Genomic DNA, 15,092 nt, shown 5'->3' with positions numbered 1-15,092 from the left:
GTAGGATGGTGTGATAGGTACACAAAATAATGCTCCCCCGCCCCCCACCCAATGTTATCCATATCCTAATCCTCGGAACCTGTGAATATGTTATATTACAAGGCAAAGTGGGATTCAGGTTGCACATGGAATTAAGGTTGCTAATCAGCTGACCTTAAAATGAGATTATCCTCATTTATCCAGGTTGGGCCCAATGTAATCACACAGGTCTTTTAAAGTAGAAGAGGAAGGCAAATGAGGAGGCCAAAATGATAGAGGGTGAAGACTTGGCAGACCATTGCTGGTGCGCCTGAAGATGGAGAGAGAGGCCATGAGCCACAGGATGTGGGCAGCAATGTCCACAAACTGGCAAAGTCAAAGACGTGGATCTTCCCAAGGGCCTCCAGAAAGGCCTGTAATTTAGCCCAGTGAGACCCATTTCAGACTTCAGACCTCCAGAATTGTAACAGTACATTCGTATTTTTTAAGCCACTGAGTTTGTGGCAATTGGTTATTAGCAGTGATAAAAACTAATAGTTAGGTTCTTTTTTACAGATGAAGACAAAGAGGCCCGTACTTGAGAGGCCACTTATTCAAGGTCATATAGTAGGAGCTCAAGCTAGAGTCCAGTTGGTCAGCATGTGTATTGTTCTTTTTAGTATCATCTTATCTATTGGCTTCATAACAAACCAACCCAGAGTGCAATGGCTTAAACCAACAACACCTTATTATCTTTCATGGCTCTTGGACTGAGAAATTCTTACTTTGGGTCTGTTATGTGGTTGTAGTCAGATGTCAGCCAGGACTTAGGTTATTTGAAAGCTTAAGTGAGCTGACTCACTCACATGACTGGCAGTTGGTGCCATCTGTCAGCTGGGAGCTCAGCTGGGGCTCTTGAATGGCATGGACGTGTGGTCTCTCTTCTTCACAGCATGGCAGCTGGTTTTTAATAGGCAGGGAGGTGAAGCTGCCAAGCTGGGTAGCGGCTGCACCTGGGTCTGGCACACTGTCATTTCTGCCATACTCTGCTGATTGGTCCAAGCAGTTATAGGGTCCACTCAGATTCAAGGGGAGACCTCTTGATGAGGCAGTGGGCAGTCTCAGGCCCGCATGTGAGATGGTACTTACTTATGTAGCCACTTTTTGGAAAACATAACATCCTGTAGAACCTTATTTGGTTGGTGGGCCTAGAAATACTTTGTAGCAATCTTAAAATTAATCCATCAACAACTATCCATTGTCCTTATACTGTTGCAAAGCACCATACTAAGACTTTTTGGAGGATAGCAGGATAAATCAAGAACAATTTTCTCATCTAGTGTTCACAGTAAGTGAAGTCACTTGAGCACAGGGAAGGTAGGAGGCAGCTGGTACCAGGGAAGGAGAGGCATTGACGAAGGAGATGAATAAGGGGCCATGAGGGAACACTGCACATGGGTAGCAATCATGCTGAGCTTTGAAGCCAGACCTGGCAGAAAGAGCTGCAGGTAAGCAGTCAGGGTTGCAGCAGGTATTGAGGCATTTCCTGGGACCAACACCAAGTCAGCCTTTTTAGCTCAAGGAGGGTGTTTGCAGAGTGTATGGAGAGAAGACTCAGCCCTAGTCCACTTTGTACTTAGAGAGGGGAAACAGGGATTTAACTCATATTTGCTTGAGGCATGTGTCACCTCAGACTCTCTTTTTATAGGAAACACTTAGAAATAACAAAGAGGCCCTCAAAATAATCAAAAACACATTGGATTTTCTTTTTTAAATAGTTGTATATTTCTTTGTATTAATTAATTACCATGTGATGAATATCAGAAAGCAGGCTGGATTCTAATGGGGATCTTCCCTGCCTTTTCCACCTGTGTTTTGCAGCTCAACATCAGTGCTTTGCAGATAGCAACCCAGAACGGCCACACATCCCTTGTGAGCTGTCTTCTCAGTAAGCATGTTGACCTGTACCAGAAAGTGGAAGTGAGTCTGTTTCAATAACATGGGCTTTGATCCTGGTGCTGTGAGGCTGGCTGTGTGCAGAGATGCTCCTTGCAGATACTTGGGGGGTGGGGAGGAGGGGAACGAGATGTTCACAAAGGAGGAATTCTTTCTGGGGAAGCAGACTGACTCCTTTTGGAGGCTGAGTCTTAATCTTGAGAAATAAAATGCAAGGGATGAATTTTATAAAGTCTTTGAAGTTCCTGAACAAAATGAAATCTTTGTGCTTTAAATATTGATACTTGCTGCAATAAAACGTTCTCAGGTGTCCAGAGATGCCATTATTCTTGTATTAAATTTATCAGTCTGTGGAAAAAAGGACACTGCTATAAATGGGAAGGAGGATGATCTTTTTCCCCCCCTTCACTGAGTGATCTTGTTTTTCTTTTGCAAGTCCATCCTTTATACTGATTGAGGTTTTCTGAAGTTTGAGTTGGCTTTGGTAGGATTGAGGAAGGCCCTCTGTGCCAGCAGTAGATGGGAAGCATTCCTCTGTTTTTCACTTCTCCTGTGAGAATATTATTTCCTCTGATCTTGGTTAGCAATTACTATTTATTATATTAACTAGAGAGGAGGGGCGTGATTTGACCATGTCTGGTCAAATTTATTATATTAACTATTATTATATATTAACTATTATTATTTATTATATTAACTAGAGAGAAGGGATGTGATTTGACCATGTCTGGTCAAATTCCTCTAACATTAGAGGAATTGGCTCTGAACGCCCCGGGTCTGTCCAGGGATGCTTCCCATTTCTCAGGAAGGGCTGGGTCCCAGCAAGGCCGGTAGCCCTGGCTGGAAGGACACTGCCTACTTCCCTGGCCTGAGGGATGCTTTCTCTTTTTTCATGCTTGGTGCCTCAAGAAAGAACATCCTTCCAGAGAAGAAGAGGCCTGCACGGAAAGCCTCCCTCCCACACTGCCCTGACCTGCCCGATCATCTCCATTTCCTTGCTCACCCCCATGGCAGTCTGACTTCTGCAGCCATGGTGTCCTACCTGCCCCCCTTCTCTCCTCTTCCTCTGTGGGCTGGTGATGCTCTTGTCAACTCTGTACATCTCTTTTTCATAGGTTTCTTTCATAGTAGGTTTCCTGGGAAGGAGCCTGGTGCCAGTTTTGGAGTCAGGCAGATCAGGGATTCAAATCCTGTCAAATCCATTTCTTGCCGCCAAGGCCTTGGGGAATTATTTAACTGCTCTGTTCCTTATATATAAAGTGGGGAATAGGAGAGCCTGGGTGGCTCAATTAGTTTGACTTCAGCTCAGATCGTGATCTCACGGTTTGTGGGTTCAAGCCCTGATTGGGCTGTGTGCTGACAGCGTGGAACCTGGAGCCTGCTTCAGATTCTGAGTCTCCCTCTCTCTGCCCATTCCTCGCTCATGCTCTGTCTCTCTCTCTCTCTCTCTCTTTCTCTCTCTCAAAATAAATAAATAAATAAACAAACAAACAAACATTAAAAGTTTAAAAAATAAATACAGTGGGGAATAGATGTAACTGCTAGGATTATTGTAAATCAAAACTATTAGCCCAGAGTTTAGAATATAAACTATGGGGGAAGTGAGTGTACAGTAAGTAGCATTATAAGATGTTAAATGTACCTTACTGATGCTTATTATTAATATCTCTTTTTCTTGAGTAACACTGTGCTCTATCCTCATCATGCACCCTTGCACACACCTGTGTTCCCTGTTGGCTGCCTTGGCTCTCAGCTCTGCTATTGTTCACAGCCTTGCTGGATCTTCTGCCTGCACCTGCTTTTTATACCTGTACCTGTCCCCCTCCTCCCTGCCTCTAACCTCCTAGGACCTTCCCTCCACCCTGACTGCCCCTGAGCTGTCTCTCACACCTTCCCTCTTTTTCCCCACCTTTTTTTCTTTGCGGCTACCTTCTCTACTCCTGGAGACATTTCTCTCTTGTCATCATGGGCCAGTGGCACCTGTGTGTCAGTGAGGCAACAGGAGCTAAGTGTGTGATTCTAGAGCTGATCGTGACATGACAGCCTGGCAGGGCTGGCGAAGAAGCCCACTTGTGGAGATGGCTGAGAGGGGCTGGGACACTTCAGGTGAAGGTGTGGCTGCAGGATGGCTGCACCTTCATTTAACTGCAAATGAGGACAGGGGAGCATGCTGGAGAGGTTTGGTAAACATACTGGGGCTGTATATATACAGGAGAAGGCTAAACATGAGCATGGTGCCCCTGGATGAATGGGTCATTAGTCCCATGGAATGATCTAGGGAGAAAGAACTCTAGATCAGATCATTTCAGGAAATGCTGAATGTGCATGCTTTTTCCTCCTTGTAGTTATTCCCCCCATACTTTAGCTTTTTGAAGGCTCTGAGAAGTCCTGCATTAAGCCTGTTTCATATTTCTTATCCTTCTTTTCAAAGCACAAATGTCAGTTCTTCAGGAAAGCTTTTTCTCATCTCCAGAAAGGTCAGCCCTCTGGCCATCCCATATATGCTCTTATACCACTCGCTACTTTTCGTCCAAAGCATTTATCACAATTTGTGCATTTATTTTGTGATTAAAACAATAACAACAACAACAACAATATATTCTTGCCCCACTGGATTGGAAGAATCCTGAGAATGCCAGGTTCGCCACTGAATCCCTAGCCTCCCATAGTAGGTGCTCAGTGTCTAGTCCTGGAATGAATGAGGGGGCAGAGCTGATTGCTGGTAAGCTGGTTTGCTGCACAGCCTTGGGATGGAAATGATGCTGAACACTCGCTATTGGCCTGCCGCCTCCGTGCAAGGCAATTCCAGTACTCAGAGATTATTAGGAAACGTCTGTCGAAATGAATTGCTTTTTGGTGTGAATGATGAAGCCAAAACCTCTTGGATTTGAAAATTTCTTTCTTTCTGCAGCCGAAGGAGTCCCCTCTTCATTTAGCTGTTATCCACAACCATATCACAGTTGTAAAGAGCTTATTAAGTGCACAGCATGACATTGACATCTTAAATCAGGTAAGCCAGCAGTCCGAACCCAGAGAGTCTGTTTTCTTATGATTCAATGTAGTGTGTGATTACGGGTAATTTTGAGCAAGTTCAAGTTGCCCTAAAAATTTTCCAGGAGGAATATACATATTCTTTTTATCCATTTTCTGCTGTAACCCCCACTCCCACTTACACACACATACTTTTTCAAACACACAACCGGGGTTCAGTTAGTGCTCACATTTAACAGGCCCAGCACTTCTGGTAGATAAACAGTAGCTCAGAGTTAAATTGCCAGATGCTCTTTAAATCAAAGCCCACTCCTTCAGTATGAAATATAATTGGCCAGTAGCCCTTTGCCACAAGGAGGAAGCTTTGTTTCTATATTAGAGACTGTAAATGTGTCTTTTACCCAAAGGTAAAAGAGACCTCTTGGAATAAAAAAGATCACCATAAATTAAATCTACTGGAGCAGAGTCAAATGCTCCATAAAAGGAATCCATCACTAGCTGGTTGTGGAAATGCTGAGTTGGAAGATTAACGGGGGTGGGTACTGTCTGAATCAGGGCCTCCTCCGGGGCTGGGCTGCCTCTCCCAAGAGCTGTGGGAAGTAGGAAGAGAAACTCTTGGGAGAGGAGCTCTTTAGGAGCCCTGGAGACAGGTGAGAACTCTGGACTCCTCTTGGCTTTCTGACTGCCTCTACCTAGAGGAGCCTCAGCTGGACCCTGAGGGGAGGGAGCAGCCAGATATGGTGGACATACCTGTCCTAACCACCCCCCGCCCCCCACACTGGGAGCCCCTGTTTCCATGTCTTTGGAACCAGAGCAGTGCCACAGATCTCTCCAGTCCCCTCCATCTCCAACCTAGGAGTTCCTTTGTGCCAGATGGGAATAGAGACTTACCTACCCTTCCATCCCTTCCTTCCTCCAGGGACCTTGCTCCTCCCTGTGTTTTACCATCCCAAATGTTTGTAGGGAGGGAAGGAATGTTATTATACATACTTAGGTGTCCAAGTATGTTAATGCCCCAAATATTTGCTTATGTGCAGAATTTTTGCTCTATACCCAGAACTTGTGTGTGATTTTGGTTTCACCAGAATTGGCCAGATTCACTCTAGAAAGAAGGGTTTGTTAGTCTGCCCGCCAGGTATAGAACTAGACTTGACCATTTCAATTCTCTGTTAGATTGGGAATATACTCAATGTATAACAATAAGAAAATATAAATAAGATAAAAATTTATAATTATCATCCCCCCCCAATAAAGAGAACTCTTGTTAACGTATTGGTTCATTTCCTGTCCTCTAGACTTACAGCAGTATCGTCAAATTGAGATGATATTGGTGTTTGAGGTATGACCCTGTGTCTCTGTTCCATGTTGATAGAGACCTTTGATAGTTTGTTAGTGTAAGTGTGATGTTTTGGATGAGCCCCCAGAGGGGCTGATTGCCACCCAAAAGTGAGTCTTTAATAAATGCTTTCTAATACTAATTATGTTAACGCTCCCAGCAGGTTGATCCTGTGCTCGGGTTGGCAGAGTACTGAGCTAGATGCTATTGTCCAGCTCTGTGACCCTGGGGAAGTTGCTTCCTGTCTCTGGTTTAAGGGTTGGGCTAGACCATAAACAACGTTCCTTTCAGTACTAATATTTTAGAAATGTCTGTCTGCACACCAGCATTCCTTTCAGTGAGAGGTTAAAGTGTGTTATTTTCTTGTGATTTCGTATTTCTTGGAAACACTGTTACCCTCTTGGTAAGAAAACGATTACCCCAGAGAGAAATTAGAAGTCTTGTACTCTCTTATACATTATAACTAAGAAATTTACAAGATAGAGAAAAGCATCAATAAGGCAATAAAAATAACTCCCTAATCCTGTCATCTAGACATTATCGTTAATATGGTTGATGTGTTTCCTTCTCTAGATACAGTGTTATGTCCAAAGTCTGTCAGTGTTAAATGAGTACTTTTTCCATTTTAAGAATTAATCTTGGAAACCACTGTTTAATTTGTAGTTAAGTACACATAACGTAACATTTACGATTTTAACCGTTGTTGAAGGTACACTTCAGTGACCTGAAGCACAGTCACGTTGCTCTGCCTCCACCCCGACCACCCAGTTCCACAACTCCTTCCATGTTCCCAAACTGAAACTCTGCTCATGACTCTAACTCCCCATTCTTCCCTCCCCGCAGTTCCTGGCAGCCACCACTCTGCTTTCTGTCTCTATGAACTTGACTATTCTAGTCTGTCATAATGAAGTAATGTTTCAGAAATCATTTTTAATGGTTGCCTGCTAATCCGACATGTGGATATACCTCAATTTACCCAGCAAGTCTCTTTGTCAAACATGTAACTTTCTTTCAGTTTTTCACTGTTACCAACAATGCTACAGTGAATGTCCCCTGTACCTATTTAAAAATGTGATCTTAATCTATTTTCCCATATGCCTATATAGGGCACCTCTACTTTCCCTTTGTCTTTTCATTATGCAAGTTTTTTCCCCCTCCTTAATGTGTTTAGATTACATTTTTGAAATTTCTCATGGCAGAGGCAGCAGACTCCTTTGCACCTAGCTGCTGATCTTGGCCATGTGGAACTGGTGGACACTTTGCTGAAGGCAGGCTGTGACCTGAAGGTCGTTGATAAGGTAAGATCATGGACTTCACCCTGTTCAGCCAAGGTGGTTGTGAAGAGCTGTCTGCAGGCTGTAAGCCTTGACAGCAACCATAGCATACCCTTTGTGAAAAGACTGGATAAATCTTACACAAACATTGTAACGTGGTCGTCAGCAAAACATCCTGATTGTGATTGAGATATGTAGGTAAGAAATTTTACTCTGAATAATAAAATCTGTATTTTTTTAAGTTTTTTTTTCTTTTTTTATAAGTAATCTCTACACCCAATGTGGGTCTTGAATTTACAACCCCAAGATTGAGAGTCACATGCTCTACCAACTCAGCCATCCAGGCATCCCTAAAGCATATATTTTTTAAATTAAAATTATGTATTAGGGGCGCCTGGGTGGCTCAGTCGGTTAAGCATCTGACTTTGGCTCAGGTCATGATCTCATGGTTCGTGGGTTTGAGCCCCGTGTCACGCTCTGTGCTGACAGCTTGGAGCCTGGAGCCTGCTTTGGATTCTGTGTCTCCCTCTGTCTCTGTCCCTCCCGTGCTCATGATCTGTCTCTGAAAAATAAACAAACATTAAAAAAATTTTTTTAATAAAAAAATAAAATTGTGTATTAATCTTTGGAAAAGATTAAAGATTCAGGTGGTCCAAAAATTTAAAAATATAATCAGTAAGGGTTTTACAATAAAAGTGTCCCACCCGCCCTTGACCCCGTTTGTCTGGTTCCCATACTACCCTTGCTAGTGGATCTATTATCATAAATTTCTGTTTTTTCCAGTTTCTTTTTATGCATAAACAAGCAAACATAAATATATAATACTCTTACTACATTCCTCTCTCCTTTTTACACAGTGGTGATATACTTGTACATATTGTCCTGCATTTAGCTTTTTTCCTTTAAAAATATAGAGTAGAAGCTGTTCCATATTAGTACAAGGAGAGTTTCTCCATTCTTTTTTAGGTAGGTGTGGTATGGACATATCATAATTTGTTTAGTTATCAGCTGATGGGCATTTAAATTGTTCCTAAGCTTTAGCTTTTATAAACAGAGATGCAGTGAATAAACATACATGTCTAAAATTTTTTTACTTAAAATTAAAAAAAATTTTTAAATTGTAAAATAAATACAACAAAATTTATCATCTTAACCATTAAAAAATTTTTTTTTAATGTTTATTTTTGAGACAGAGAGAGACAGAGTATGAGTAGGGGAGAGGCAGAGAGAGGGAGACACAGAATCTGAAGCAGGCTCCAGGCTCTGAGCTGTCAGCACAGAGCCCGACACGGGGCTCAAACCCACAAACTGTGAGATCATGACCTGGGCCAAAGTCGGATGCTCAACCAACCAAGCCACCCAGGTGCCCCATCATCTTACCTATTTTTAAGTGGACAGTTCAGTAGTGTTAAGTCGATTCACACTATTATGTAACCAGTCTCCAGAACTTTTTCATCTTGCAAAACTGAAACTCTATGAACAACAACTACGCATTTCCTCGTCCTTCCCCAGCCCCTGGCGACCACCACTCTTATTTTCTGTTTCTATGAATTTGACTATTCTGGGTACCTCATATAAATAGAATCATACAGCGTTGGTCACTTTGTCACTGGCTTATTTCATTTAGCATAATGCACTGAAGGTTTATCCATGTTGTAGCACATGTCAGAATTTCCTTCCTTTTTAAGGCTGAATGATACTCCATAGTATGTCCATACCACATTTTGTTTATCCTTTCATCTGTGGATGGAGATTTGGGTTGCTTCTACCTTTTGGTCATTGTGTAGACATGTTTGTAAAGAAAGACAACTTTGTATATTGATGCAGTAAAGCAGACTCAGTCACAGGAGGGTTGTGGGGCATCCATGCATTAGGTTCTAGCTTACTGAAAAGTGTAAACGCAGGAAGACCGAGGTGTGGCAGCCCTGTTAGGTGCTCACAACACATGTACCTTATTTCAATCCTCACATCTCCTCTGTGAGGTGGACAAAATTATCCGTTTTCAAGAGATTTCAGCGATGTCAACGTCACACACATAGTAAGACACAGAGCCAGGCTTCAAAGCCAAAGCTGCTTGATTGTGTAGTGCTTTTCCACAGCTGTGAGCAGAGGTGACTGCTTCTGCAACTCGCTGTCTTTTCCTTCCTTGTCTTTACCCACACTGTTCATCAGCTCAGCACATCCCTAATTCCCAGCACTAGCTGAGTTCACCCTACTTACTATTGCAGAATCACACATTTTACATCTGTGGGACTTGAAGAAATGATGTGTTATTTTGCTTTTCTGTATATGTCAGTTTTTAAAATTATCATAAAAAGTCATATAAGCCTTGGGGCACCCGGGTGGCTCAGTCAGTTAAAAGCCTGACTCTTGATCTCGGCTCAGGTCTTGATCTCATCAGGGTCGTTAGTTTTAGCCCTGCTTGGGCTCCATACTGGGTGTGAGCCTACTTAACAAAAAGGCAACACAAACCCACTGTGAACAATCTGGAAAACATAGAAAAGCATAAGGAAGAAAAAAGCATCCACCCATAACTCCGTCACTTGGGTGGAAGTGCCCCACTTGCACTCCTGTGCTCATTACCTTCCCTTAACATTTAGCATTAGTAGTCACATGTCACATTGTATTTTCCATGCTTTCCTTTCATACTGTATTCCACTTTTTCATTAACACTTAACACCTATGGGACAGTCTTGTAGGTGGAGATTCCATAGCACTGGGAAGGGAATTCATGCTCGGCCCCCAGTGCCTATGGACTGGATGTCCTGGGAAATAGTAGCCTCAGTGCTACAATTTGACTCACAATTTGATTTTCCCATATTCCCTTCTCCTCTTCCTATTTTTTCTCTGGGCACATAGTTGGCACCCAACACCTATTTCATTAATAAAAGCCACATTTTCCACTCACTCCCACAGTATTTACCAAGGATAAGTGACTCTAAGAGTAAATGAAAGTGTGGATGGAAAAAAGGAGCCAGGGTTTGGTGTAAATAGGACTTTCCCAGAAACCTGCTCCCTCGGTCAGAGGTGTCACAAAGCTCCTGGAGGGCTTCCCACCCTCAGTGGCAGGAGTGCTGTATTTCCACTCCAGGGCGCATTCCCTGGGAAGGTTTTCCTGCGAACTTGAGAACGCTGGCTCTCAGAATGCTGCCTTCCCACAGCAGGCTGATCATCTGGATTCAAATGGCCTCACGAGCCAGAATCTAGGCAGCATGCAATGGAAGACTTGCTAACTGCCTGCAAAGTGCTATTCTTCCTAATTTCATTACTGTCCTCTCTTGATGAGAAACTGATTACCGTCAGTCCTAATCTTCCGGCCCACCTGGGTCTCAGGTGGCTGGCACCTCCACTCACAGCCAGATCATGTGGGTTGGTGGGAGTTGCACTTGTTGCAAATGCTCAGCCATGTGAGAGAATTATTGGGATAAATTGCTGGATCCCTAAGCATGGAAACATGGGTTTCTAAAATTGGAACTTCTTCTTCTGGGATTATTTCTGACCATTGTTTTGATTATCTTCAGGATTCCTAAGCAAATTTTTCCTGTGCCATTTTAAAAATAAATAAAAACCACCATCTTTTTCTCAGGAAAATGTATAGATGTGTGTGGATTGTGCATGGCCTAAAATCTAGGGGACACCTTTTGTTATTTGGACAAGATACCATATGCGTTCCCAGGCCACTCATGCCCCAAATTATGTCCAGAATATCCCTTATTGCATATTCCATTTGGTTAAGTTTCCAATCCCTAACCCCTTGGTTGGAAGCGTAGAATAGAAAAAAATTCTAGATAGGAGTCCTGCGGGCTGAATTCTATACTATGAATTAGTAGTTTTGTCATGGATGCTACTCTTCTTCTTTTTTTTTTTTAAGTTTTATTTATTTAATTTCTACACCCAACGTGGGGTTCAAACTCACGACCCTGAAATCAAGAGGTGCATACTCTTGGCGCTCCAAGGATACTATTATTCTTGATAAGATCCAGCACTTTTCGCCCTCATTAACACATGGCTTCAACTTCTTGGTCTAAGAGGGCTGTTCAGGCTCTTGCCATCATGCAAGCATTCTAGTCAGGAGGAAGGAGAAAGAGAATGGCATCCTTCCTGTCTTTAGAAATACTTTCTAGAAGTTGCACGTGCCACTTCCATTTATATAACAGAACTTAGGTCACATATCTAAGTGCAAGGGAGGCTGGGAAATGTTTGGGGTGGTCAGGTGCCCCGCTAAAATCAGGAGGTCTCTTTTTATAGCAGAAGGAAAAGGCTATTGGGGGAAGGAGGTGTGGCACACTGACTAAAGTCTCAACCACAGATGGAGTCAGTCCTCATATTACTTATTTGCTGAGGACTTCCCAGTACAGTGAGCCAGGGAGACCTCTGGAGGTCTCGGAGAGATGTTTGGGTTCTCATCGATAGAGGATGTGTAAAACATCATCTGTTGATGGTCAGTCCCTAAGTCTAAATCTTTTCCCCTGCCCTGTGGATACAGCACCTGACACCATGAATATCTAGCATCTCTTGAATAAGTTACCATGTGTCATGCACAGTCCTAAGGGCTTGATATGTACTACCGCATTTACCCCTCACCACTATACCATGGGGTAGCCTTTGAGCCCTAGAGAAGCTAAGGACTGACCCAAGTTCACCCTGCAGGGAGGCAGCAAGATCAGGATTTGAACTCAAGCCTCTCCCTCCCTGTTCCAAAGCTGGAGCTCTTAAATACTAGGCCATCCTGCCTGACACTTTCATTTTTAATTTTAGCAAGGGAAGACTGCCCTGGCCATGGCCTCCAGAAGCAACCACAGCCTTGTAGTGGACATGATCATTAAAGCAGAGAGATACTACGCCTGGAGAGAGGTAAGGAACAGGATTCCAGCTTCACAACCAGCTCTTCTGCAACCCTGTCTTCTGATGGGGCAGTGTGGGGTCAGTGTCATTCTTTCTTCTGCCCTCATGGGCAGGGTCCTGGTCAGTGCAGTTATAACGGTCCCTTTGGCCTGTGCTGCCCCATTCAGGAAATGAACAGCTGCCTCTCCCTCTCTTTACTTTGCCAGCATCAGTAGTCAGAGCTCATAGGGCTAAGTGGCCCCATCCATGTCGGCTCGAACAGACTTAGCATGCTTGCCCCGCATGGTTGGCCCTCTGCCACAGAGTCTTGGGCTGTGGTAACTTCTGGAAACCTACATTCTAATGAGCGATAAAGAAGTTGACATTCACCGCTCTGCAGCTTTTAACACAAGCTGGTGCTGGCTCTCTAGCACTCAAGTATCCTGTGATAGTCACAAAAACCTTATTCATCTTGAGAACACAAAACACTTGTCTCCAAGACATTCTCTCTGCCTTCTTTCATTATTACGTCCTCTGCTAGCTGCCACTCCCACAGCTTCTCAACAGAATGCCTTTCTCTCCAAGATTGGAGTCTATACCTTCAGGCAGGAATTAGTTACCAGGCACCACCCTCAATTTGTACTTTGTGTTGTTACCATGCTAGGCTGAATGCCCCGCCCTGGTCCAGTAGGTTGGTACCAGAATTCAGCTCCTACCCTTCAGGTGTTTACCCCTGAGGAGCATCAGCCCTGATTTGCTGTCTAGTTGCTAATCCTGAGAAATTTTCCTTAAATCCTTAAGGCAAAATGCATTGATTTGCCTCTTCTTCTCACAATCCTGTTTAATGGGCTCAGTGGTTCTGATATATTATCTGGATGGTATGACATATGTATCATTTAAAGGCCACATCATTCTACTCAAACCTTTCTCACTTGCCCGTAAAGCAAAATACTTTTTCGTAACCATTAGAATTGTTTTATCTCTCTCCCCCTCCTAGTCATTTTCTCTTTTTTCCGCAAATGTTTATTTATTTTGAGAGGGGGAGAGCATGACCGGGGAAGGGGCAGAGAGAGAGAAAGAAATCTCAAGCAGGCTCTGCACTCTCAGCACAGTGCCCAATGTGGGGCTCGAACTCACGAATTGTGAGATCATGACCTGAGCTGAAATCAAGAGTCAGAGGCTTAACCAGCTGAGCCACCCAGGTACCCTTGATTTCCATTCCTCCTGCTCCTTTGTTCTCTTCCTCTTTGCCTTAGCTTCATTCTTTCTTAGATCATCACTGTATTTGAGTGACAGTAACTTCCTCAACTTTTGCCTTTTCTCTTGCTTTTAAATGATTGTTTTCACATTTTCTTTAAAATTAGACATATTCATTAGTTCTATTTTTAATGCCTGCTAGCATTTTTAGATTCTTCTTCCTAGATGAGAATAAATTACTCTTCTACCAAGTGAATAAGCCCTTCTTCCTAACAAATCTTTAAGATGTGAGAATCAGGTGAACTTTGAGAGTCATATACAATGCACAAATGTATGAAGGAGACCCTCTGAAATGTAAGAGTTGTTCACCTTGGTGACAACTGGGGACGAAGATCTAGAGTAGGAGGAAGGCTTGTTTTTTAATATGTATCCTTAAAATCTTTTTTAACCAAATGTATTTATTATTTATTTTAAATTCACTTTGTTCATTAAACAAATATATGCTTATTATTTTTTTTTTACCAAATCCATTTATTATTATTTTAAATTCTCTTTATTAAACAGATTTATATACTGGCCTAATATAAATCGTGGCCTAATATAAATCATTAAATCCAGTGGTTCAGAGGCAGATGGGAGCTTCCTAAAATCTGGCTCATGCTATTTTAATTTCCACCAGTTTAAGCATGTGATACTCTACAAATAGTTCAATGCTTTGGCAGACAAACTATTATTGCTTCCAAGGACTGTTTTAAGAGACCTGTGGCGGAGCACCTGGGTGGCTCAGTTGGTTGAATGTCTGACTCTTGGTTTCATCTCACGTCTGGATCTCACAGTTCGTGGGATCAAGCCCGGCGTCAGGCTCTGTACTGACAGCGCGGAACCTGCTTGGGATTCTCTCTCTTCCTCTCTCTGTGTCTCTGCTCCTCCCTCGTTGTGCTCTCTCTCTCAAAGAAATAAACTAAAAAGAAAAAGAAAAAGAGCTAGGCTTTCCAAATCCCTGACCCTTTCCTACAGAAACTTGAAGGACTACCCAGCCCAATTCCAGAATGCACAGAGCATGTGTACTTCTAAAAGAAATAAAAATGCTGTGATACAAAGGTTAATGCATTTTGCAAGTTCTTCCCTCTACCTTGTGATGTTTTGGGTTTTGATCTTGTTGGATTCCTCATTGTTTCAGGAGAGGGAATGAAGAGTAAAGGAAAAAGTGAAGTGCCCTCGGCTCCCAAGTTTGTTGGATGCCCCACCCTCAACCTTTCCTTTTTCAGGATTCCCCAGGAGTTAGGCAGTGTAAGAGTAAAGCTAGGGTTGGGGTAGAGAGGACCCTGCATTTTACAATCTCTGAAGCAATTATGGGTAATTCATACTTGACATTCCTATTCCACCTTCTGTTCACAAGGTCCAGTTACTAGAGAAAAGACCAGCTCATCTCCTTGGGCATGCTTCCCAGGGCTTTGTAGACCTCCCAGAGGAGACTGCAGATGCTGTGAAAGGCACAGGCTGATCTGTGATGGGGGCTGAGGCACAAGCTCCACCCTGGTTTTGAGAACCAGGTG

The 15,092-nt window shown here is 43.1% G+C and overlaps 1 protein-coding gene across 1 annotated transcript in view; it reads left to right on the top strand.

Moving 5' to 3' along the window:
- The window catches only part of ANKDD1B (ankyrin repeat and death domain containing 1B), a 63,408-nt gene that overhangs the window by 41,802 nt on the left and 6,514 nt on the right, over positions 1 to 15,092 (top strand). Inside the window, exons 9-12 of the mRNA XM_060637791.3 lie at positions 1,840 to 1,938; positions 4,826 to 4,924; positions 7,441 to 7,539; positions 12,274 to 12,369. Coding sequence (XP_060493774.2) covers positions 1,840 to 1,938; positions 4,826 to 4,924; positions 7,441 to 7,539; positions 12,274 to 12,369 — 393 coding nt within the window. The remainder of the gene's footprint in view (positions 1 to 1,839; positions 1,939 to 4,825; positions 4,925 to 7,440; positions 7,540 to 12,273; positions 12,370 to 15,092) is intronic.

Source organism: Panthera onca, chromosome A1 (genome assembly GCF_046562875.1).
Source record: "Panthera onca isolate mPanOnc1 chromosome A1, mPanOnc1 haplotype 2, whole genome shotgun sequence".
Taxonomy (NCBI): domain Eukaryota; kingdom Metazoa; phylum Chordata; class Mammalia; order Carnivora; family Felidae; genus Panthera; species Panthera onca.
This window is presented reverse-complemented; position numbering and strand designations above follow the sequence as displayed.